Consider the following 25,382-nt stretch of genomic DNA (forward strand, 5'->3'; position numbering starts at 1 on the left):
ATCAAAAATTTTAAATTATTGATATTTTACATTCTTTTCTTCACACTAATTCTGCAAAATCCAGTGTGTGACTTCACATTTACAGCATTTCTCAATTGGATTAGTCATGGTTCAAGCCATATCCTCCCAGTAACTACCATACTGGACACTACAGAAACAGAGAGAAAACCAGGGCCTTTGGAATTAACATGGACCTAAGGTTTGAATTCTGGCTCCATAACTTACTAAGCTGTGTGACCATAAGCTAGTTAGGTAAACTCTCTGAATCCTGTTGTTCTTATCAGTAAAATAGGAATAATACTATCTGCCTTACAAATTTCTTAGAAGAATTACAGATAATATATGCATAATGTCTTGGCACATCATATGAAAGAACTCATTAAGAAGAAACCAGTAAAATCCTCCTCATCCTCATCGTTACATAATTGGAAAAGAAAGTGTAACATTGTAAGAAAGATCAAATTGAAAGTTTAAAAGAATGTGAAGGAGAAAAATAGAAACGGAAACAAGAACTTCAAATAAAATTATCAAAATGTTTTATAACTAAAGTTCAGTCATCAATCTCCTACTATTTATACAAAATAAAAACAAAAATCATATTTTCGGAGTTCCCGTTGTGGCGCAGTGGTTAACAAATCTGACTAGGAACCATGAGGTTTCAGGTTCGATTCCTGGCCTCGCTCAGTGGGTTAACAATCCGGCATTGCCTTGAGCTGTGGTGTAGGTTGCAGATGCGGCTTGGATCTGGCGTTGCTGCGGCTCTGGCATAGGCCAGTGGCTACAGCTCCAATTAGACCCCTAGCCTGGGAACTCCATATGCTGCAGGAGCGGCCCTAGAAAAGGCAAAAAGGCAAAAAATAAATAAATAAATAAATAAAATAAAATAAAATAATCATGTTTTCCAAAATTGTGAGTAAAGCCAAAATATTGCTAAAACTAGAGATATGACAATGTTTGCCTTCTTAAAAAAAAAATAAAATTTGCTTTCTTGGTTATTGTTGCCAAGACTAATATTTGTTTCTATTTCGAAGGAGAAAAATTAACTGGAAAGTACGAGTTTACTTACATGGAAATGGAATTTCTGAATACTAAAAATGCTTACAAATAACATACGAAGCCTTTATTATGCATTTTGATAAGCACTCAGTACATAATATATAACGAGAGTTTTTTCAAATAATTGTTATAGTATATTTTTCACTTATATAGGATATCAAAATACAGTGGAGAAAATATATAAAACATACCTCTGATAAAAATGTTTGGGCTGACTTCTGAGCTCCTACATGGAGCAGATACTCATATACGTAGAGGGCTAACCTGAAAAACAAATAAAATACTGAGAAGAGGAGTAGTTAAAATTCATTCTTTAAGACATACATCTTTTCATTACAAAAATATTTTTTCACAAAAAATCAACTCTTCCAACATCTTTTCAATGGGAGTTTATGCATGTACACTCAGGGAGAACTTTAATTAAAATACCACACAAAGATAAAGATAAATGGGAGTTCCTATCATGGTGCAGTGTAAAAAAAATCCAACTAGGAACCATGAGGGTGTGGCCTCGCTCAGTGGGTTAAGGATCTGGCGTTGCCGTGAGCTGTGGTGTAGGTCGCAGATGTGGCTCAGATCCCGAGTTGCTGTGGTGTACATCGGCAGCTGTAGCTCTGATTCGACCCCTAGCCTGGGAACCTCCACATGCTGCTAGTGCGGCCCTGAAAAGCAAAAGGAAGGAAGGGAGGAAGGAAAATACAAATAATTTTTTTTTGGCAAAAAACACCTAAACATGGGTTTTTGTCTTGGGATCATCTAACTTATCATACCCTCAATTCCCTTTGTTATACCTGATACTAATTATAATTTATAACCAATTAACAATTCTCATAACCTATTTTAAGGTATAGTTATTATCTTTTATTAGCAAAATAAATGAATTAAGTTACTGGACCTTTGTAACACTATATCCTTCTGTCTTTTTGGTGAACATTAACATAAACTCCAGCTATTTACACATTCAAAAGCCAAAATGAATGTTGAATGTCCATTTTAATATTTTTTTAGGCACCTTCTCCTTATTCTTTAGATTTGATTGTTAAACCAGTAATATTTTAGTTTATAAGAAATTTACCTTACCAGCAAATTATAGCATTATGTAAACTTTAAAGACATCAGATTACATTATGTATTTGGGTGCTTATAAAGGTTAACACAAAAGTATGTATAAATTTATCATTCAAATATAGAATATTAAGTATGCCCTATTTATACTACTCTCATTATCTTGAAGATTCAGAATTTTAAGCTACACCATGTGGCTCAATTTTAGTTAAGCTGTTAACAAAATATTATTCATAAACCCAAATTAGTCTGAGGCAGTATTTTTAATGATATCTTGGACTGATGCCCAGATAGCTCACAACAGTTCAGTTTCTGCTACCCTGTATTTACCAATATTGAGCCAGGTTTACAGTAAACAAAACAATGTAACAATAACCACAATCCTGTACAGTTACACCATCTCTCTAGCCAAATGAATGTATGATTGTTAAAGACTGACAGATAGCACTTTCAAAGTAATTTCTTCATTATCATGAAAATATAACATGTGTTTGTCATGAAAAGGGAAAGCCTATATAAAATCACTTGTTCTGTCCCTTTAATTCTTTCTCCATTCCAAAACTGCCAAACACATAAGATGAGAATTATTTTGTAGGTAATAAGCACCATGAGTAGACATCTGTTAAATTTACCAAGAGATGAAAAGTATGTTGTTGACAGTAACATACCAATATAATTCAGAAACATCTCCTAATCTCTTCAAGTTGAATATGCCACATCTTAGCTCAGTCAAATCTACCCTAACGCAGAGGAGGTAGCATGTCATGTCCCTGAATGACGCTCCCTGTGGAAGTGTGGTCCACCACAAAAATACATTATAAGGGACGTGGAAAATCGAAATATTCCCGTAGTTTCAAACAAACAAACCCCACTGGCAATTTTTTCATACATTCTTCAAAAACATATATCCCACATACTCTGTCCCTCTACTAACTACTCCCAACCCTATTACATGATTCCATACAACGGCAAATTTCGCCTTGAAAAGAAGTTATCTGTAAATGTTTCCTGGAGAGATGGTGAAGCCTCAAAATTCCCTGTCCAAATAACCCTACAGCCTACTGCCCTGGAGCCTCAGGCAATTCCTTGTGGGTTATAAAATCTTGGGCCTATAGCCAATCCAGTAATGCAGGCTAGACAAGAAAGCCAGGCCTAAGTCAAAGGCGAACAATACAGATGTTCCACCAAACTTGGGAAAGTTGGAAGTGAAAGGCAGAGAGTGAGGCAGAGGCACCATGGTTGCCCACAGGTGGGTAAGAGAACAGACCTTAGAACAGTCACAGCTAGGGCATAACTCTTGCTGTGTCCTTATAATAAACACCATTCCTTAAAGTTAAGCAAGTCACTTCCTTATAATCTCTTCTCTGTAATACTAAAGCGGTAATGTATCTCTTCTATGTTTTTCCCTGATTAATTAACAAAAAGTATCCCTCTTTTTAAGTAGAATTTAAAGCAACAATTTCCTCCTCTCAATGGGTACAGGACAATGATTCTAAAAGATGTATTGGTGAGGGCACGGAGTTGATGGGGGAAGGGGTTTCAAACTATAGAACCAAAGATTCTGAGGCATCTTCCTAGAGGTGTGCCTCTCTACTCTTCATATCTCTGTGGTAGCAGCATATCATTTGGTTACCAAACAGGGTGATAAAAATAGGGCAGGGCTGAGAAAAACTATCTATAATGCCACCTCATATATCCATGTTCTGTAACCTCCCTTGAATAAAATGAATGCTTCTCAGACAGTTAGGACCCATGCTCCAGAAAGAGTGACAGGGAGCATCGCATGGCTGAACAATTAATCAACTCTCCCACCATGATGAATCCATAATACATCACTGGCAAATCGCCCAACATTTTAACTATTACCTCTGTGAAGAGGATTTTCCAAACCTATCTCTTTAGGCCTATTCTCTCTACCAAGATCCAAACCTGCTTCTCCTAAAACTGTTTAAGTTCCTTTTTTTTTTTTTTTTAGGGCTGCACTCACGGCATACGGAAGTTCCTAGGCTAGAGGTCAAATTGGAGCTATAGTTGCTGGCCTACACCACAGCAATGTAGGATGTGAGTCACAACTGTGACCTACATGGCAGCTCATAGAAATGCCCGATCCTTAACCCACTGAGTGAGGCCAGGGATTGAACCAGCATCCTCATGGATACTAGTCAGATTTGTCTCCACTGTGCCACAATGGAAACCTCCTGTTTAAAGTTTCTAGAAAGTTCTTTCTTAAATTGACCATGTCCAGAGTTAAATTCACCTTCACCATCTGTTTACAGTACTTATGCTCACCTTCAGTGAAACACAATTTCTTTCTTTCTTTCTTTCTTTCTTTCTTTCTTTCTTTCTTTTTTTCTTGGTCTTTGCTAGGGCCGCACCTGTGGCATATAGACGTTCCCAGGCTAGGGGTCACATCGGAGCTGTAGCCACCAGCCTATGCCACAGTCAGAGCAACACGGGATCTGAGCCACGTCTATGACCTACACCACAGCTCAGGGCAACGCCGGATCCTTAACCCACTAAGCAAGGCCAGGAATCAAACCCGCAACCTCATGGCTCCTAGATGGATTCGTTAAGCACTGAGCCACAATGGTTTCTGAGTCTCAGTTTCCTCACTTGTAAAATGGGAAATGGGAAAAATACTTTTCTTGCAGTAACACTGAAAGGACTAGAGAGCACAGGAAATAGTAACAATGATTGTAACACTTTCAGCTAATTCTGTCACATATTGTATTACAAAGTTGTGTACTGGATTCCAATGCCACAATCTCTCCCAGGTCTGCCATTCTTTTCTATCCCCTTCCTGCTCCAGGGGAACCATTAGGAGCCACAGTAGTGGAGTATTTGTTCTACCTTCAGATAGATACTGTATACTCTCCACTAGTTCCCTGTAATAGAAGCATTAGAGCCACGAGAAGTAAGAATCTCCAAATCTCGGGGGGGGGGGGGTGGGGAGAATCCCTGTAATAAATTATTTGTGTATGTACATAAATGATTCCAGGGGAGTAGGCATGAAACCTGTCCATCCATCCATCCATGCTGGGGACTCACAGCATAGTCTTTTACCCAGTGACATGAGATCATTAAGCATTTTATTTGGATTCAATTTCTACTGGACAGTGAAAATTTAAAGATAAATATTGAATATACAAATATTTATTTTATGCATACTCTCATATTAATATTTTCCTTTTCCTTTTTGGATCTTTAAGAAATTTAACTATTTTTGATGAAGTACAGAGTTAACTATTCAACCTAGTGGCTCATAATGTAACCCAAACATATAGAAAAGAATTAACAATCATGCAATAAGAGTTTGGTTGTAGAAAGTAGATGCAGGCTTTTTAAATTAACACTAATTAATGAAAAAGTATTTCAATGATGGATGGATCATATATCTTTAAGTTATCTTTTTCGCATTCTAAATTTCAGATAGTTACCAATGATTGAGTTACCAAAACCACGTCCAGCACTTCTAGAGAGGGAGCCAAAGCCAGAATGCAAATATACCTGAAACAGTTCACTACTTTCCTTACTCCCTGGCTCTAAAGCTTTAAAAGTTAAGTGCAGGGGTTCCCATTGTGGCACAGCGGAAACAAATCTAACTAGGAACCATGAGGTTGCCGGTTTGATCCCTGGCCTCATTCAGTGGGTTAAGGATCCAGAGTTGCCCCAAACTGTGGTGTAGGGTGCAGACTCGGCTCGGATCTGAGGTGGCTGTGGCGTAGGTCGGCAGCTGTAGCTCCAATTAGACCCCTAGCCTAGCCTGGGAACTTTCAAATGCCGTGGGTGCGGCCCTAAAAGACAAAAAAAAAAAAAAAGTAAGAGCAAAGGTAGAGGCTACAATGGGAAGAATACAGAGAACAGCCAAAACCCAAACCCACTTGGCACGGCCTGCAAAACCATAATTATATATATCACCTACACATGTGATGCATACTTAACTCACTGTCCCAAAGTTACACATATAAACAATCACAAGATGCCATAGGAGGCAGAAGCAAAAGTCAACCAACCCTGATAAAACACCAGAATTCAAATTCCATCCATCTCCAATTCTGACAGAATCAAATCTTTTTCAACTAGGCTTCATGGATTCAAAATCTCTAATAACTTGGAAGTGGACCAGTCTACAGTTTAACTTTTTAGCCTATTTAATAAAGGAGGAATTCCCATCATGGCTCAGTGGTTAACAAACTCGACTACTATCCATGAGGATGCAGGTTTGATCCCTGGTCCTGCTCAGTGGGTGGGGATCTGGCATGAGCTCTGGTGTAGGTCAAAGACACAGCTCAGATTCTGCATTGCTGCAGCTGTGGCGCAAGCCGGCGACTATGGCTCCAATTCAGCTCCTAGCCTGGGAACCTCCATATGCCATGGGTTCAGCCCGAAAAGACAAAAGACAAAAAAATAAAATTAAGGAAAGGGGGAAATCCCACTCACCCTTTATTTTTTATGATTCTGACAAAAGTGGATTTTCACAAGTTATAAAAATATAATTAGAAGAGAATTAAAGACATATAAAAATGAAAAAAAAACATAAATATGTTAAACCTCTGACTACCCCTCAGAAAACACCCAAATAAAATTAAAAAGCAATAATAAACTAAGAAAACAGGATACACAATTACCAGGGCAAAAAAATGCAAATATGCTTAATATATAAAAAGATCATATAAAAAGACCTGCCAGAACATGTAGACCTTAATTTAAAAATAATGAGCAAGTTAAGGAAGTTAAAGGTCAAATAAGAATGGTGGCTGGAGTTCCCGTCATAGCTCAGTGGTTAACGAATCCGACTAGGAGCCATGAGGTTTCGGGTTTGATTGCTGTCCTTGCTTAGTGGGTTAAGGATCCGGCGTTGCCCTGAGCTGTGGTGTAGGTCGAAGACTCTGCTCGGATCCTGCGTTGCTGTGGCTCTGGCGTAGGCCAGTGGCTACAGCTCCGATTAGACCCCTAGCCTGGGAACCTCCATATGCCACGGGAGCAGCCCTCAACAGGCAAAAAGAAAAAAAAAAAAAAAAAAAAAAAAAGAACAGTGGCTACCTATGGCCAGTAAGTTATCCTAAGGAAAAATACTCAATCTCCTAGTCATAAACAATATTTTAAAATTTAACCATTAATGTAGCAAAGACTCCTAATACATTAACATACTCAGTGCCCAAAGGGTAAAATATAGAAGTGCACATAATACAGCTTTTTAAGAAAATAATATAGGTAAGTGAATAAGTAAGATACACAAAGTGCAGAATAGCCTGTATAGTATGCGCCCATGTACACTACACATATATTCTTCCAGAGATATTTCATATACATACAGGCATGGGAGCAACAAATGTCACTTCCCATGCTTCCCCTTCTGCTGGAAGCATGTATGTCCAAACAGAATCTTACATTGAAGGGCTTTTTTCCTAGGGGTTAGAAGTCTAGGATAAGAGGAAGGTATTTTTTTACTGCATAAACTTTCTTCTGTTTGATTATTTTTCCTGTGATTCTTGTATTACCTATTTTTAACAACAATGAAGTAAATACAAAAATACTAAATCATAAACATTTTATATCCTTTGACCCTGTAATTTTTATTCTAAAATACTAAAGAATTAATCAGAAATCCAAACAATTCATACTGAAGCTTGTGGCAAAATTATAGCAGTGAAAAACCAGCAACCTAAATATCTGATAAAAGAGGAATAATTACTTTGTGATATATGCAAGTGATAGCAAAATATATTTTTGAAGGTGTTTAATGAAATGGAGAAATGCTCATAATGTTCAAATTAACAGCATAAGCACATATATACAAAGATACATACAGAGTGTATACAGAAAAAGAGTAGAAGGAAATATGAGTTACAGCTATTGGGAGAAATATTAATCTATAAGAAGCAACAGATGAAGCCCAACTACTATGAATGTGGCAGAAAAACTAGTAATACATAAAACCGGTATGGCCTAATTAGAGTAGGAACAAACATCCATGACTCCTTCAGAAGGCCTAAGGACAACTATTGTTACAGCAGTGTCCTCTAATTAACAACCATAATGGTAGTTTTGCATCTCCAGTAAGAGATTAAATTCTGTGCCACTCACACTACACAAAAAAACTACTATATTTAGCTAAATAAAAATATTAAAACCCTGATACATTATTTGCAAACATTTTTTTCCAAGACTGCTGTCAGGATTAATTTTGGTCTGATTTTGTTTGTTTTTTTTATTTTTTTGAGGGGTGAGAGATCCATTTAGATACTTTTGATTAACTTTTAAATATACAGTAAACTAATATAAGCCAAAACAATAACAAACATTATAATTAATTTTAAAATGTGGAAAATGTTAACCATCACTGGGAATCAAACAAATACATATTAGAGCAACAAAGGGATTTAAATTCTCAATTAAACACATACAATGTAAGAAAATGGATACCTGAATACTGCTGACGGCAATAAACCAGTATAACTCTTTTTCAAAACCAATTTGGCAATAAGTATACATCAAAAACTTGCAAAAAAAGAAAAGTTCATATACTTTGACCCAATAATTCCATTACTGGAAGTCTAGCCTAAAGAAATTCTAAATGCAGAAAGCCTAATTCAAAAAGATTTTTTGGGAGACTCTTACAAGATGGCAGAAGAGCAAGAGGACATGCTCACCCTCTCCCACAAACACATCAAAAAAACACATCTACATGTAAAACGATTTGCACAGAACATCAACTGAATGCTGGCAGAAGAACTTAAACCTCCAAAAAGGGCAAGAAACTCTTGACCAAACTGCAGAGAACAAAAGAAAAAATAGAGAGAGAGAAAAGGAATCAGTACAGGTCGAACACTCCCATGAAGGAGTTGTGAAGGAAAAAGGGAACCTTCACCCTGGGAAGCCACCTAACCAATGGAAAGATCAGCCTGAGTCGGCGGGAACTCCAAGAAGCAGAGAAAAGCACAACAGCAGGTCTGAGATCCAAAACGCACAATGAGAGACACACAGACCATCTGAACCACTGGCACAGACACCACAGACTGAGATGCTGGGCGGGGGCTGGGTGCCTAGACTTAGGCAGGTCAGTCCCAGGGAGTGGGCTGGGGTTGGTAGTGTAGAGACAGCCTAAGGGACTAGGGAGCGGTGCACTGCTGGTGGGGGGAGTGGTACACTAAGGGCTGGGGAATAGAAAGCCACGGCAGAGGGAACCAGGGAGAAGGTCCAGACCCACAGGAGAGGCAAGGTGCCACTGTTGGGAAGGGGAGAGGAGGAGGGGCAGGCTGCCACAGAAAACTCCTTGGGCCCCAGTATGCACACTTTTCCACTATATCACAGAAACCTAGCGCTCCTTCCCTGTGCCTGGCGCTCGTGCCCAGCACACGCAAATCTGGCCCCACCCAAGCAGATCTGGCCCTGCCAGCACCCTCAAGCGCTCCCAGCGCCCAGCCTGCGCAAATCTGACCAGCACCCATGCCCCACCCTCACGGAGCCAGCCCCACCAGACCACCACGGACTGTGCAAAACTACACTTTGGCTTCCCCAAATTCACAGAAGAAAAACACAAGCACGATGAAGCAGCTCAGAAACCATTCCCAGTTAAAGCAACAGGAGAATTCACCTAAAGCAATCAACAATGAAACAGACCTCTGCAGTTTGATAGACTTTGAGTTCAAAGAGGAGATAGTGAAAATACTGAAGGAATTAAGAAAGGATATGAACAGTAATACAGATTCCCTCAGAAAGGAGCTAGAAAATATGAGGAGGAGCCAAGATAAACTAGAAAATTCATTTGCAGAGATTCAAACCAAGCTAAAGGCAGTAAAGACCAGAATGAATAATGCAAAGGAACAAATTAGTGATGTGGAAGATAGAATAATGGAAATCACCCAATCAGGACAGCAGACACAAAACCAAATGAAAAAACATGAAAGCAATATAAGAGACCTATGGGATAATAGAAAGTGGGCCAATCTACGCATAATAGGAATTCTAGAAGGAGAAGAAAAAGAAAAGGGGATTGAAAATATATTTGAAGAAATTATGGCTGAAAATTTCCCAAATCTAAAGGATACTGATATCAAAATACAGGAAGCACAGAAGGTCCCAAACGAGTTGAACCCAAACAGGCCCATGCCAAGACATATTATAATAAAAAATGATATAAGTTAAAGAGAGGATTCTAAGGGCTGCAAGAGAAAGGCAAAGTGTTAATTATAAGGGAACCCCAATAAGGCTATCAGCTGATTTCTCTATAGAAACACTACAGGCCAAAGAGGAGTGGCAAGATATATTTAAAGTGATGAAAAGAAAAGATCTGCAACCTAGAATACTCTATCCAGCAAGAATATCATTTAAAATAGAAGAGGAAATAAAGAATTTCTCCAACAAAAAGCTGAAAGAATATAGCAATACAAAACCCATTCTAAAAGAAATACTAAAAGGGCTTCTCTAAATTAAAAAAAAAAAAGGAAGAATTGGGATGGAGGAAACCACAATTGGAAAGAAATCACTTAAGCCAGCATACAGATCCAAACATGAAGATGTTAATAAAAAAAAGGAGAAGACATCAAAATCATACAATGTGAGTAAGGGAAGTAAGAAAAAATAATTCTTTTTTTTATCTTAATGATGTGTTTGAGCCTATATGATTATCAGGCTAAAGTAAGCAGATATAGGAAGTTGTTAACATACTTAAAAAACAGGGAAACCACAAATCAAAGCCAAACATTACATTCACAAAAACTGAAAAGAAAAATACTCAAGTATAAAATAAATGGAGGAGTTCCTGTCGTGGCGCAGTGGTTAACAAATCCGACTAGGAACCATGAGGTTGCGGGTTCGGTCCCTGCCCTTGCTCAGTGGGTTAACGATCCGGCGTTGCCCTGAGCTGTGGTGTAGGTTGCAGACGCGGCTCAGATCCCGTGTTGCTGTGGCTCTGGCGTAGGCCGGCAGCTACAGCTCCGATTCGACCCCTAGCCTGGGAACCTCCATATGCCGCAGGAGCGGCCCAAGAAATAGCAAAAAGACAAAAAAAAAAAAATAAAATAAAATAAAATAAAATAAAATAAAATAAATGGAAACCATCCAACCAAAAAAAGAAAAGGGAAACATAGAGTCAACTAGAAAACAAGGCTTAAAATGGCAATAAATATCTATCAATAATCACCTTAAATGTCAATGGAATAAATGCTCCAATCAAAAGACAGAGAGTGGCAGACTGGATAAAAAAGCAAAAACCTTCAATCTGCTGCCTACAAGAAACTCACCTTAGGGCAAAGGACACATATAGATTGAAAGTGAGGGGATGGGAAAAGATATTTCATGCCAATGGACAAGACAGGAAAGCAGGAGTAGCAATACTCCTATCAGACAGAATAGACTTTAAAACGAAGGTCATAAAGAAAGACAAAGAAGGACGCTATTTAATGGTTAAAGGATCCATTCAAAAAGAGGATATTACAATCATCAGTATATATGTCCCTAATACAGGAGCACCCAGATACCTACAACAAATACTAACAGACATAAAAGGAGAAATCGATGGGAATACAATCATAGTAGGAGATTTTAACATCCTGCTCACAACAATGGGCAGATCCTCTAGACAGAAAATCAATAAAGCAACAGAGATCCTAAAAGGAACAATAGAAAAGTTAGACTTAACATTTTCAGGACATCACATCCAAAAAAAAAATCAGAATACACATTCTTCTCAAGTGCACATGGAACATTCTCAAGAATTGATCATAAATTGGGGCACAAAGCTAATCTGAACAAATTTAAGAGTACAGAAATTATTTCAAGTATATTCTCTGGCCACAATGGTATGATACTAGAAATCAACCACAGGAAAAGAAATGAGAAAAAACCTACTATATGGAGACTAAACGACATGCTACTAAAAAACCAATGGGTCAATGAGGAAATCAAGAAGGAAACTAAAAAAATACCTGATAATGAAGACACAACCACTCAAAATCTATGGGACGCCACAAAAGCAGTGCTCATGGGAAGTTCATAGCAATACAGGCCTTCCTCAAAAAAGAAGAAAAATCTCAAATCGACAACCCACTATGTAAATGAATTAGAAAAAGAAGAACAAGAAAAATCTAAAGTCAGCAGAAGGAAGGAAATCATAAAGATCAAAGAGGAAATCAATAAAATAGAGATTCAAAAGACAATAGACAAAAATCAATAAAACCAAGAGCTGGTTCTTTGAAAAGGTAAACAAAATGGACAAACCTCTGGCTAGACTCACCAAGGAAACTAGAGAAAAAACCCAAATAAACCAAGTAAAAAATGAAAAAGGAGAAATCACAATGGATACTACAGAAATACAAAAAACCATACGAGAATACTATAAACAACTATATGCCAGCAAATCTGACAACCTAGAAGAAATGGACAACTTTCTAGAGACTTACAGCCTGCCAAACCTGAATCAGGAAGAAATAGATCAACTGAACATACTCATCACTAGAAATGAAATTGAATATGTCATAAAAACACTTCCTACAAATAAAAGTTCAGGACCAGATGGCTTCAAAGGCAAATTCTACCAAACATTCAAAGAGGAACTTATACCCATCCTCCTTAAATTTTTCAAAAGGTTGAAGAAGAAGGAACACTCCCAAAGACATTCTACGATGCCACCATTACCCTAATTCCAAAATCAGATAAAGATACCACCAAAAAAGAAAGCTATAGGCTAATATCTTTGATGAATATAGATGCAAAAATTCTCAACGAAATTTTAGGTAACTGAATCCAACAACATATCAAAAAGATTCATCCCAGGTTCACACAGATGGTTCAACATACACAATCAATCAATATCATAAAACATATTAACAAAAGTCAAAAAACCACATGATCATCTCGATGCAGAAAAAGCATGTGACAAAGTCCAACATCCCTTCATGATCAAAACTCTTACCAAAGTGGATACAGAAAGAACATTCCTTAACATAATTAAAGCCACTTACGACAAACCCACAGCAAATACAATACTCAAGGGAGAAAAGCTGAAAGCCTTCCCACTAAAATCTAGAACAAGACAGGGATGCCCACTCTGACCACTGTTATTCAACATGGTATTGGAAGTCGTGGCCACAGCAATCAGACGAACAAAAGAAATTCAAGGCATCAAAATAGGAAGAGAAGAGGTAAAACTGTCACTGTATGCAGATGACACGAAACTATATATAGAAAACCCTAAGGACTCAACCCAAAAACTACTTGAACTAATCAACAAATTCAGCAAAGTAGCAGGATATAAGATTAACATCCAGAAATCAGTCTTATTTCTGTATACTAACAATGAAATATTAGAAAAGGAATACAGAAAGACAATACATTTTAAAATTGCACCCCAAAAAATCAAATACCTGGGAATACACCTGACCAAGGAGGAGAAGGACATATGCTAAGAACTATAAAACATTAATCGAGGAAATTAAAGAAGAGGTAAAGAAATGGAAAGATATTCCAAGCTCCTGGGTTGGGAAAATTAATATTGTAAAAATGGCCATACAACCCAAAGCAATCTACAGATTCAATGCAATCTCTATCAAATTACCCAGGACATTTTTCACAGAACAAGAACAATCCAAAAATTTCTATGGAACCACAAAAGACCCAGAATTGCCAAAGCAATTCCGAGAAACAAAAACCAAGCGGGACACCTAACTCTCCCAGACTTAAGGCAATATTACAAAGCCACAGTCATCAAGAAAGTGTGGTACTGGTACCAAAACAGACAGACACAGCAACGGAACAGAACAAAGAATGGAGAAATAAACCCTGACACCTATAGTCAATTATTCTTTGACAAAGGAGGCAAGAACATAAAATGGGAAAAAAAAAGTCTATTCAGCAAGTATGCTGGGAAACCTGGACAGCAGCATGCAAATCAATGAAACTAGAACACACCCTCACACCATGCACAAAAATAAACTCAAAATGGCTGGAAGACTTAAATATACGACAGGACACCATCAAACTCCTGGAAGAGAACATAGGCAAAACATTCTCTGACATCAACATTATGAATATTTTCTCAGGTCAGTCTCCCAAAGCAACAGAAATAAAAGCAAAAATAAACCAATGGGACCTAATCAAACTGACAAGCTCTTGCACATCAAAGGACACCAAAAAGAAAACAAAAAGACAACTTACAGAATGGGAGAAAATACTTTCAAATCATGCAACTGACAAGGGCTTAATCTCTAAATTATACAAGCAACTTATACAATTCAACAACATAAAACCAACAACCCAATGGAAAAATGGGCAAAAGACTTGAATAGGTCCAAGGAAGATGTACAGATGGCCAACAAGCACATGAAAAAATGCTCAACATCACTGATTATTAGAGAAATGCAAATCAAAACTACCAGGAGATACCACCTCACACCAGTCAGAATGGCCATCATTAATAAGTCCACAAACAACAAGTGCTGGAGGGGGGGTGTGGAGAAAAGAGAACCCTCCTGCACTGTTGGTGGGAATGTAAGCTGGTACAACCACTATGGAGAATGGTATGGAGGTACCTTAGAAAACTATACATAGAACTACCATATGACCCAGCAACACCACTCTTGGGCATATATCCAGACAAAACTTTCCTTAAAAGAGACACATGCACCCGCATGTTCATTGCAGCACTATTCACAATAGCCAAGACATGGAAACAACCCAAATGTCCATCGACAGATGATTGGATTAGGAAGATGTGGTAGACACACACAATGTAATACCAATCAGCCATAAAAAAGAACAAAATAATGCCATTTGCAGCAACATGGATGGAACTAGAGACTCTCATACTGGGTGAAATAAGTCAGAAAGAGAAAGACAAATAACATATGATAATCACTTATATCTGGAATTTAATATACAGCACAAATGAACCTTTCCACAGAAAAGTAAATCATGGGCTTGGAGAATAGACTTGTGGTTGCCAAGGGGTTAAGGGAGGGAGTGGGGTGGATCGGGAGCTTGGGGTTAATGGATGCAAACTATTGCCTTTGGATTAGCAATGAGATCCTGCTGTGCAGCACTGGGAGCTATGTCTAGTCACTTATGATGGAGCATGATAATGTGAGAAAATAGAATGTGTACATGTATGTGTAACTGGGTCACCATGCTGTACAGTAGAAAAAAAAATTGTAATGGGGAAATAATTTTAAAAATTAAATTTAAAAAAGATTTTTTTAACCAAAGAATATGTAAAACAATAAAAAATAAATAAAAAGGGGAATTCGCATTGTGATTCAGCAGAAATGAACCTGACTAGCATCCATGAGGATGCAGGTTTGATCCCTGGCCTCACTACACTCAGTGAGTGGGTTAAAGATCTGGCGATGCTGTGAGTTGTGGTGTAGGTCACAGACATGGCTCTGATCTGACGTTGCTGTGGCTATGGTGCAGGCAATTGGCTATAGCTCTGATTTGACCCCTAGCTTGGGAACCTTCATATGATGTGGGTGAGGCCCTAAAAAGACAAATGACAAAAAATAAAATTAAAATAAAAATAAATAAATAAGTAAAAAGGAAAGCGGCCAGAGTACAGTATTTTACATTAGTTAATTTCATGTTTGGAAATATAATTCAGAATTTAGATGTGGTTATTCACCAAACACTTAAGAGACCTCTCGTAATTCTTAAACTTTCGAATCTGAGAAAATGTCATAATTGTACCACCAAATAAAATTACTTCAAATTTACCTTGTAAAATTTACAAAATCTAACAAAGAAACAAATTTTTAGCATTCACATGAATGAAATTCATCACATACTTGCCGAAAAAGTACCATCTAACAGTATAAGACAAGCAAATATTTAACTAATAAAGCATCTACAGCAGACACTGACATTTAAGAGTCTAATTACAGCAAATTCTCATTTGTAGTTGTAAATAAGGAATTTACAGTGTGGGAAAGGGGTGAAGAATTCACTTCACTCTATAATCTAGACATCTAATTTGTTTTTATGGGTTTTTTGGGTTTTTTTTTGGTTTTTTTTTTTGCCATTTCTTGGGCCACTCTTGTGGCATATGGAGGTTCCCAGGCTAGGGGTCCAATCAGAGCTGTAGCCGCCAGCCTACACCAGAGCCATAGCAATGTGGGATCCGAGCCGTGTCTGCAACCTAAACCACAGCTCACAGCAACACCGGATCCTTAACCCACTGAGCAAGGCCAGGGATTGAATCCACAACCTCATGTCTCCTAGTCGGATTCGGTAACCACTGAGCCAAGACAGGAACTCCTAGACATCTAATTTGAGATTAAATCTCTTGCCCCGAAGAGATTAATGGTAGAAAATAAGGAACTCTGGACAACATATAAAAAAGAAAGTAGATATCTTAACAATTAAGATAGCATTGTTAATTTTCAAACAAGTTTTCCAAGCTACACCTAAATAAAAGGTGAATACCCCCTATAGTTCAGACTTAATTCCTCTTTCTACTACATATATATGTATGTCAATATCTATGTATGTGTGAATAATAAATCTATATAAAGCAAATCATTATTTCACAAGTCAGCCAATAAAAATGGCCTAATTTGTTTAATCTCAGTTTATAGAATAAAGTGGACATGACTAGATCATAAAAGAATTTTTAATCTTCTGAGAATTCATCTAAAGTTTCCTTTATATTACTCACGTTAGTTACAATAAATATGACTTAGCATTTATAAAACTTTCCAGAAATATGTACTATAAATCGGTGCCACCTATGGATAACATTTAATCACGCCTCACAATATTCCTGCGAGGTAGATATTGTTATGAGCAATGTATAAACAACATTAGATAAATACTTAATATCTAAATACGTTGAAAGGACCAACTACCAATAAACAGCTATGTCTGTCAGCCTGATCATGGTATCCTCTATCTGCTTTTCACACTAAGGTCTATTACTAACTGTTAAATAACCTGTCTTTTGCATGCTATTCTTTTAATATTTCAAATAGATGTACTGTCGAAACCGAAAAGCAAAAGAAAGTAGCCATTTAATATGAGAAAACATACATCCATTCCAAATTTCAGTAATAAAAACTGATTTTGTTGGGATTTCTCTATCTTCTTACATTTAGCAAGAGGGAAAAAAAGATGCCAGTAAACATAAAGCCTTCAAATTAATGGATCCCCATTTGCAGTTTTAAAATTCTTTTGGGAGTTCCCATCGTGGCGCAGTGGTTAACGAATCCAACTAGGAACCATGAGGTTGCGGGTTCGGTCCCTGCCCTTGCTCAGTGGGTTAACGATCCGGCGTTGCCCTGAGCTGTGGTGTAGGTCAGAGACGCGGCTCGGATCCTGTGTTGCTGTGGCTCTGGCGTAGGCCGGTGGCTACAGCTCTGATTGGACCCCTAGCCTGGGAACCTCCATATGCCGCGAGTGCGACGCTAGAAATAGCAAAAAGACAAAAAAAAAAAAAAATTATTTTGGTTAATTCACTGTATGTGCAAAAGTAGAAGGAAGACAGGGTAGGAGAATAACAAAAAAAACCCAGCTGTTCCTAATTTCTCTTGAAATTAAACTACTCTAATGCATTTTTAACTTGTTTATGTCTGTATCTCCAGCACCTAAACTAGTAAGTACCATATATATATATATATGTATATATATATATATGTATATGTATTTAAATGAATGAATGGCTCTTTAGACAAGGTATAAGAATAGAATCCTTGGTTTCTCCATTCAAGGCATGCTAAGGGAAAGTGTAAGGTTGCCTTAGTTGCCTATTATAGCATTAGCATCCTCTTAGTAGCTTTATGATTCCGCCTCTCAATAAAAATACTATAGTCTGACAACATGAAGATTACCAAATAATTCCTTCACACTGATTCCTAATCCCTAAATACAAAGGATAAGTTTTTTTAAGAAATAAATTAGTGCATTTAGTTGTGGGTGGTAGTTAATTGCTATTTTGTTATTTTTAATAAAACAAATTCTCAAAAGACAATAGCCTCTCTATTTCCTTAAAGGAAAGAAGTCCAAGCCAGGAAATAAATAACAAAAAGACTACAGAGGGCTAGAAGAGTGGTCCAGCTGTTACCATTTAGCACTGGTGAGTAGTATGTGCTGTGAAATATTGCATCCAAAATCCACTCCCCATCTTTTGTCCTTAAATCCCAATGTCATTGACTAGAGAAGCCTCAGATACAGAGAACTTAGATTAAGTTCTCCTAATGGACTGTAAAAAGTCATGCTGGATCTAGAAAAGAGATCTCATTCCTGATCCACTGTTTAATTCCACTGTCAACTAATGGTATGTATCAGTGTCCAAATGTGACTCCTACAATGATAAAATGCCAAGAGTTAGCTGGATCACAGTTAGCTAACAAGTAGCAAAGAGCATTTGGCAGCCACTGAGAGACTGCTCATGAGACTGTAAGTAGTTTAGCAATGAAACTAGATCAGCCTGATCAAATTATCAACAGAGCTTACAACCTGGTGCTAAGGAGGTGTGAAAAATTAGAAATCTGTTTCTAACATTGTCTTTTTAAAGTTCTTCATCATTACAGTGAAGCTAAAAAAAAAAAATTTTAGCGTGTCACAAACTGTCTATGCAACCACATAATAATATTAATACCCAGCCTTTGTTTTAAACACCCTTAAAAAGTCTTTTTTTATATTCTCAGTATCAGTTTTAGAGAAATAAATCCCTGATATACATAAAAATATTGAAGATACTAAACTGAGAATTAAATGTTCTGGGCAGAGATAACTCCATCAGTTAAGATTGACAGGGACAGAAATGAAAGATTTAACAATTATTAAATGGATAGCTGGGCATAAAAATATGACTTTGCCGATGTTTCATTTATTTCATAAATGATAGACACCTAATTCTTAGGAGTATGGATTTAGAATTAAATGATTTGGTGTGCTTAGAAATAGAAACACTTGGAGTTCCCATCATGGCGCAGTGGTTAACGAATCCGACTAGGAACCATGAGGTTGCGGGTTCGGTCCCTGCCCTTGCTCAGTGGGTTAACAATCCGGCGTTGCCCTGAGCTGTGGTGTAGGTTGCAGACGTGGCTCAGATCCAGCATTGCTGTGGCTCTGGCGTAGGCCGGTGGCTGCAGCTCCGATTGGACCCCTAGCCTGGGAACTTCCATATGCTGCGGGAGCGGCCCAAGAAATAGCAGAAAAAAAAAGACAAAAAAAAAAAAAAAAAAAAAAAGAAAAGAAAAGAAATAGAAACACTTGCCTTTTGCAGACAGGCAAATTCATGATTAAAATGACTATTAATTTGGGGAAAATTTAAAGGCAAAGCTATAATAAGAATTAATTAAAAACTCATCAACAGTGTGTAGAAACATGGTTATTTGCAGAAATTAGTAAAATTCTCCATCTAATCTTAGAACTAAGCTATATACATTGGAATTACAGTACTAAACATACTTTCTAACAGTACTTACTCCATTTCGGTTCAGCTTGAAGATTATACATTATACCCAAGCTCCCACCCACCTATGGAATCTTGATATACATAGTCTAATATTCATAGTTGATACACACAGTTCTACCTATTTGTGCTATCCTTATAGAGGAGATTTTCCTTTATATCCACCCAGAATACTAGTAGCCTCTTAAACACTTGTTGACTAAGCTTGGAAGACTTCCCATATTCTATTTCAATGTTTTAACATCAAAATTAATACCAGACACCAGACTTCCATTTACGTCATGGAAGAGTAAGTGGGACTGAACTTGCCCTCTTGCTGCAGAAAACTAGAACATCAGGATATTGAAACAACTGGTTTTAGAGACTGGACAAAAGACAGTGTAGACCTATAAAACTGAGAAAAGGGGGACATACAGGATTGAGTCCTATCATAACCCTAGCTTTCTGCCTCAAGGCACATTACAGAACACAGTGCAAGGAGGGAGAAATCCAATCACAGGACAGTGGTCTAAGTTGAGGAGATCAAGGGATCAAATTTGGAGGGGGAGGTGGAGGATTGAGGCAACTAGATTTTTTAGGCAGGGTATCAGCAGGGGTGCTACACAGCAAAAGAACTCCAACAATCTGCACTGGGGAAACTCCACCTGGCCAGGCAAAGAATTGTTGCTCACAAAGAGCTGGGAAACCACTAACTACTCACAGGAGAAACAACAAGCTCATCACTCACAATGAACATCAAGACCATTTGGTGGAGATGCGTGAGTGACTTCTGAGGTAGAACTAAACTCTAGTCCTAGAGTACAAGTAAACTTACCCTAACCATGGTGGGTAATTTTAACCCCAAACAAGCTTTTAACAATACACAATTGTAGCCAGATTAATTTGACTAGAGAATAGTAGCTTTAAGTTAACTTCAAGGTAAATATTTAAAAAGTGATACTGGGTACCACGTCAGAGATATTAAAAGAACTTTCATGTTGGTGAATGACACGGTCAGTGGAGGCAAGGGATATGGGAAATCTCTGTACCATCTACTCAGTTTTGCTATGAACCTAACTAAAACTGCTCTTTTGAAAAAAGTATTTTTAAAGTGATTACAATAGGTGATGGGGCTTCTTCCTTCCTTCTCTGTATTGTTCTATGTTTTGCAAATTTTCTTTAATCAAGAAAAAATTATTTTAAAAATTAGTCATAAGCTCATATCTCCTTCCCAAGCTTATTTTGAATTATCTATATGTACTTAAGTTGGTAACCAAGAAAAAATCTTCTTTCTAAATAATATAAATTACATATTTTAAGAAATTAAGATGAGTGGAAAACATTTAAAAGCAGTCTGTTTTTCCTCTTGCTACTAAGCTCTGAAAACAACTTACTCAGAATTTCTTCCTGACTTTACCATTCTAATTTTTCTTTCTTTTCTTTTTAATCTAATGCAAAGATTACTATGAAACTGAAAATAAAGTGCATCATTTAAAATCTCTTTATTTTTATCTTTTACAGAGTGCACAAAGCAGAAGCTATATGTACAGGTAGCACCTCCTCACAACAGGACATCATTTGCCCTGGTGCCCAGCAGGTCACATGCCAGGTGGATACAACCCATGCTGTAGAATCAAGTCTAAGATTAGTAGTTCACTCAGAGATAGCCTGGCAGAGCAGGACTCAAGCTCACCTCCTCTCATGAAAACACCAAAATTACAGCTAAGTGCTTAACAAGCATCAATGAAATAGACTGGAAATGCCAAAAAATATATCCCACACCTAAAGACAAAGAAGAAGCCACATTAAGATGGTAGGAGGGGCGCTATCATGATGTAAGCAATCTCATACCCATCGGGTAGGTGACCCACAGACTAGAAAATAACTATATCTCAGAGGCCCTCCCACAGAAGTGAAAGTTCCAAACCCTACATCAGGTTCCTCATCCTGGGGTCTGGTATTGGGAAGAGGAGTTCCAGAGCATCTGAGGCTGAAGGCCAGTGGGGCTTGTGTACAGATGTGCCACAGGACTAGGGGAAATGGACTCCATTCTTTGAGAGCATATGCACTGGGTTTCAGAGCAAAGCAGGGACTCCATAAGAATCTGGGTTAGACCTACCTGCAAGTCTTAGGTGGGTCTCCTTGGAAAACTGGGGACAGCTGTGGCTTGCTGTCCTGATGGGGGCAAGACATTGGAGGCAATGGTCCCAGGGATAATCCTGGCATCACTATTACACAGAAATTGATTGAATTTCTATATACTAACAATGAAAGATCAGAAAGAGAAATTAGGGAAACAATCCCCTTTACCATCACATCAAAAAAAAAATAAAATACCTAGGCGTAAACCTATCTAAAGAGATAAAAGACCTGTTCTCTGAATAATTGGCATGAGCTCCCCTGATGACTGCCATTTTGGGAAAATATAGCCTCACCCATCAGAGAGAGAAGTCCCAAGTCAAACAACAACAACAAAAAAAGTGGGAATACAGCCCCTCCATTAGCAAACAGGCTGCCTCAAGTCCTCCTAGGCACACACCTGCCTCTAATCACACCCATAGACAAAGCCCCATCCACCAGAGGAAAAAGACTTGGCTCCACCTACCAGTGGGAAAGCACCAGTCCCTCCCATTAGGAAGCCAGCCACAAACCCCTATATCGACTTCACCCACCAGAGGGCAGAAACTAGAAGTAAGAGAGGCTATAATCCTGCAGCCTATAAAAAGGAGACCGCAAAAAAGGCTATATAAAATGAAAAGACAGAGAAATGTGAGACAGATGAAGGAACAAAACAAAACCCAAGAAAAACAGCTAAGTGAACTGGAGATAAGCAAACTCTATGAAAAGACTTAACAGTAATGATAGTAAAGATGATCCAAAATCTTGGGGGAAAGAAAAACTGGAGGCAAAGATTGATAAATTACAAGAAACTTTTAACAAAGAAATAGAGTATTTCAAGTTTAAGCAAGCAGAGATGCAAAATACAATAACCGAAAAAAATTCACTAGAAGGAACCAAGAGCTGATTACAGGAGGCAAAGGAAATAAGTAAGGTGGAAGACAGACTGGTGGAAATCAGTGATGCAGAACAGAATGAAGAAAAAAACAATGAAAAAAATGAGGTCAGTCTCAGAGAACTCTGGGGAAACTTTAAACACACCAAAATTCATATCATAGGGGTGGCAGAAGGAGAAGAGAGACAAAGGACCAGAGATAATAGTTAAAAACCTCCCTAACATAGGAAAGGAATCACTCGCTGAAGTTCAAGAAGCACAACAAATGTGATCCAGAATAAATCCAAGGAGGAACACCCCAAAATACATATGAATCAAACTGATCAAAATTAAAAGCAAAGAGAAAATAGAAAAAGCAGCTAGGGAAAAGCAACAAGTAACATAAAAGGGAACCCCAATAAGGTTATCAGCTCATTTTTTAGGAGAAACACTGCAGGCCAGAAAGGAGTGGCATGATATAAAGTGATGAAAGGAAAAAACCTCCAACCAAGATTACTCTACCCAGCAAGGCTCTCATTCAGATTTGAAGGAGAAACCACAAAGTTTACAGACAAGCAAAAGCTAAGACAATTCAGCATCCACAAACCAGCTTTAAGACAAATACCAAAGGAAGTTCTCTAGATGGAAAAGAAAAGGCCACAACTAGAAAACAAGAAAATTACCAATGAGAAGGTTCACTGGTATAAAGGCAAACATAACTAGAGGTAGGAAATCTTCTGTACACAAATATGATACCAAAACCAACAATCATGAGAAGAGGAGGGTACAAATGCAGGATACTAGAGATGTATTTGCAATTAAGAGACCAGCTTAAAACAATCGTGTGTGTGTGTGTGTGTACATATATATATGTGCTCCTATATCGAAACTTTATGGTTACTGCAACCTAAAATCTACCTGGATATACACACAAATAAGAAAATGCAACATTAACATAGTTATTAAACCACAAGAGAAGAGAACAGGAAAAAAGACCAACAAAAACAAATTCAAAACAATTAACAAAATGCCAATAAGAACACAAAAATACCTATTAATAATCACCTTAATTGTAAATGGACTCAATGCCCCAACCAAAAGACAAAGACTGGCTGAATAGATACAAAAACAAGACTTATCTATGTGCTATCTACAAAAGACACACTTCAGTTCTAGGGACACATACAAACTGAAAATTACAGGAAGGAAGAAGATATTATTCCATGCAATAGAAATTAAAGCTGGAGTAGCAATACATAATAGACAAAATAGACTTTAAAATAAATATGGTTATAAGAGACAAAGAAGCATATTACATAATGATCAAAGGATCAATCCAAGAAGAAGATATAACAAATTGTAAACACATATGCACCCTACATAGGAACACTGTAATATAAGACAATTGCCAACAGCCATAAAAGGAGCAATCAACAATAACACAATAGTATGGAGTTCCCACTGTGGCTCAGCAGTAATGAACCCAACTAGTATCCATGAGGATATGGGTTCAATCCCTGGCCTTGCTCAGTGGGTTAAGGATCTGGTGTTGCCATGAGCTGCCATTTAGGTCATAGACAGGGCTTGGATCTGATGTTGCTGTGGCTGTGGTGCAGGCCAGCAGCTGTAGGTCCAATTTGATCCCTAGCATGGGAACTTCATATGCCATGGGTGCAGCCCTAAAAAACAAAAAATAAATTTTAAAAAAAACAATAACACTAATAATGGGGGGTTTTAACAGCCTGCTTATAGCAATGGACAGATCATCCAGACAGAAAACCAACAAGGAAACATGGGCTTTAAATGATGCATTAGACCAGATGGACTTAATAGGTATTTATAGACTATTCCATCCAAAAGCAGCAGGGTACACATTCTTCTCAAGTACAGACAGAACATGCTCTAGGATAGATCACATTCTGGGCCACAAATCAAACCTTAGTAAACTGTGGAAAAATGAAATCATATCAAGCATCTTTTCTGACCATAATGGTTTAAGACTAGAAATCAAAAAGGAAAAACCTGCAAAAAACACAAACATGTGGAGACTAAACAATATGCTACTAAACAACTAATGCATCATTGAAGAAATCAAAAAAGAAACCAAAAAACACCTAGAGACAAATGACAATGAAGACACATGATCCAAAACCTATGGGGTGCAGGGAAAACAGTTTTAAAATAAAAGTTTATAGCAAAACAAGCCTATCTCAGGAAACAAGAAAAATCTCAAATAAACAATGTAACCTTACACCTGTAGCAACTAGTGAGAAAAACAAAACCCAAAGTCAGTAGAAGGAAAGAAATCATAAAGATCAGAGCAGGAATAAATGAAATAGAGACAAAGAAAACAACAGAAAAGATCAATGAAACTTAAAGCTGGTTCTTTGAAAAGGTCAAAAAAATTGATAAGCCCTTAGCAAGACACATAAAGGAAAAAAAAGGAAGACAAATCAATAAAATTAGAAATGAAAAAGGATAAGTTACAACAGACATCACAGAAATACAAAGGATCATAACAGAATATTTCCAGCAACTATATGCCAATAAAATGGACAACCTAGAAGAAATGGACAAATTCTTAGAAAGGTACAATCTTCCAAGACTAAACCAGGAAGATATAGAAGATAAACAGACCAATCACAGGCACTGAAATTGAAACTGTGACTTAAAAGCTTCCAAAAAACACAAGTCCAGAACCAGATGTCTTCACAGGCAAAAAGAGTTAACGCCTATCCTTCTGAAACTATTTCAAAAAATTGTAGAAGGAAAACTCTCAAACTCATTGTATGAGACCACTATCACCCTGATACCAAAACCAGACAAATATACAAAAACAAAACAAAACAATACAAAAAAAAAACCCCAAAACTTTGCAGGCCAATA

General features: G+C 37.5%; 1 protein-coding gene across 5 annotated transcripts in view; it reads right to left on the reverse strand.

The window, feature by feature from the left end:
- SSBP2 (single stranded DNA binding protein 2) overlaps window positions 1-25,382 on the reverse strand; it is a 303,158-nt gene that overhangs the window by 213,939 nt on the left and 63,837 nt on the right. For all 5 annotated transcript variants that reach the window (XM_021084509.1, XM_021084511.1, XM_021084507.1 and 2 more), the window contains exon 2: window positions 1,248-1,320. In XM_021084509.1, coding sequence (XP_020940168.1) covers window positions 1,248-1,320 — 73 coding nt within the window. The remainder of the gene's footprint in view (window positions 1-1,247; window positions 1,321-25,382) is intronic.

Source organism: Sus scrofa, chromosome 2, assembly GCF_000003025.6.
Source record: "Sus scrofa isolate TJ Tabasco breed Duroc chromosome 2, Sscrofa11.1, whole genome shotgun sequence".
In the NCBI taxonomy this organism is placed as follows: Eukaryota; Metazoa; Chordata; class Mammalia; order Artiodactyla; family Suidae; genus Sus; species Sus scrofa.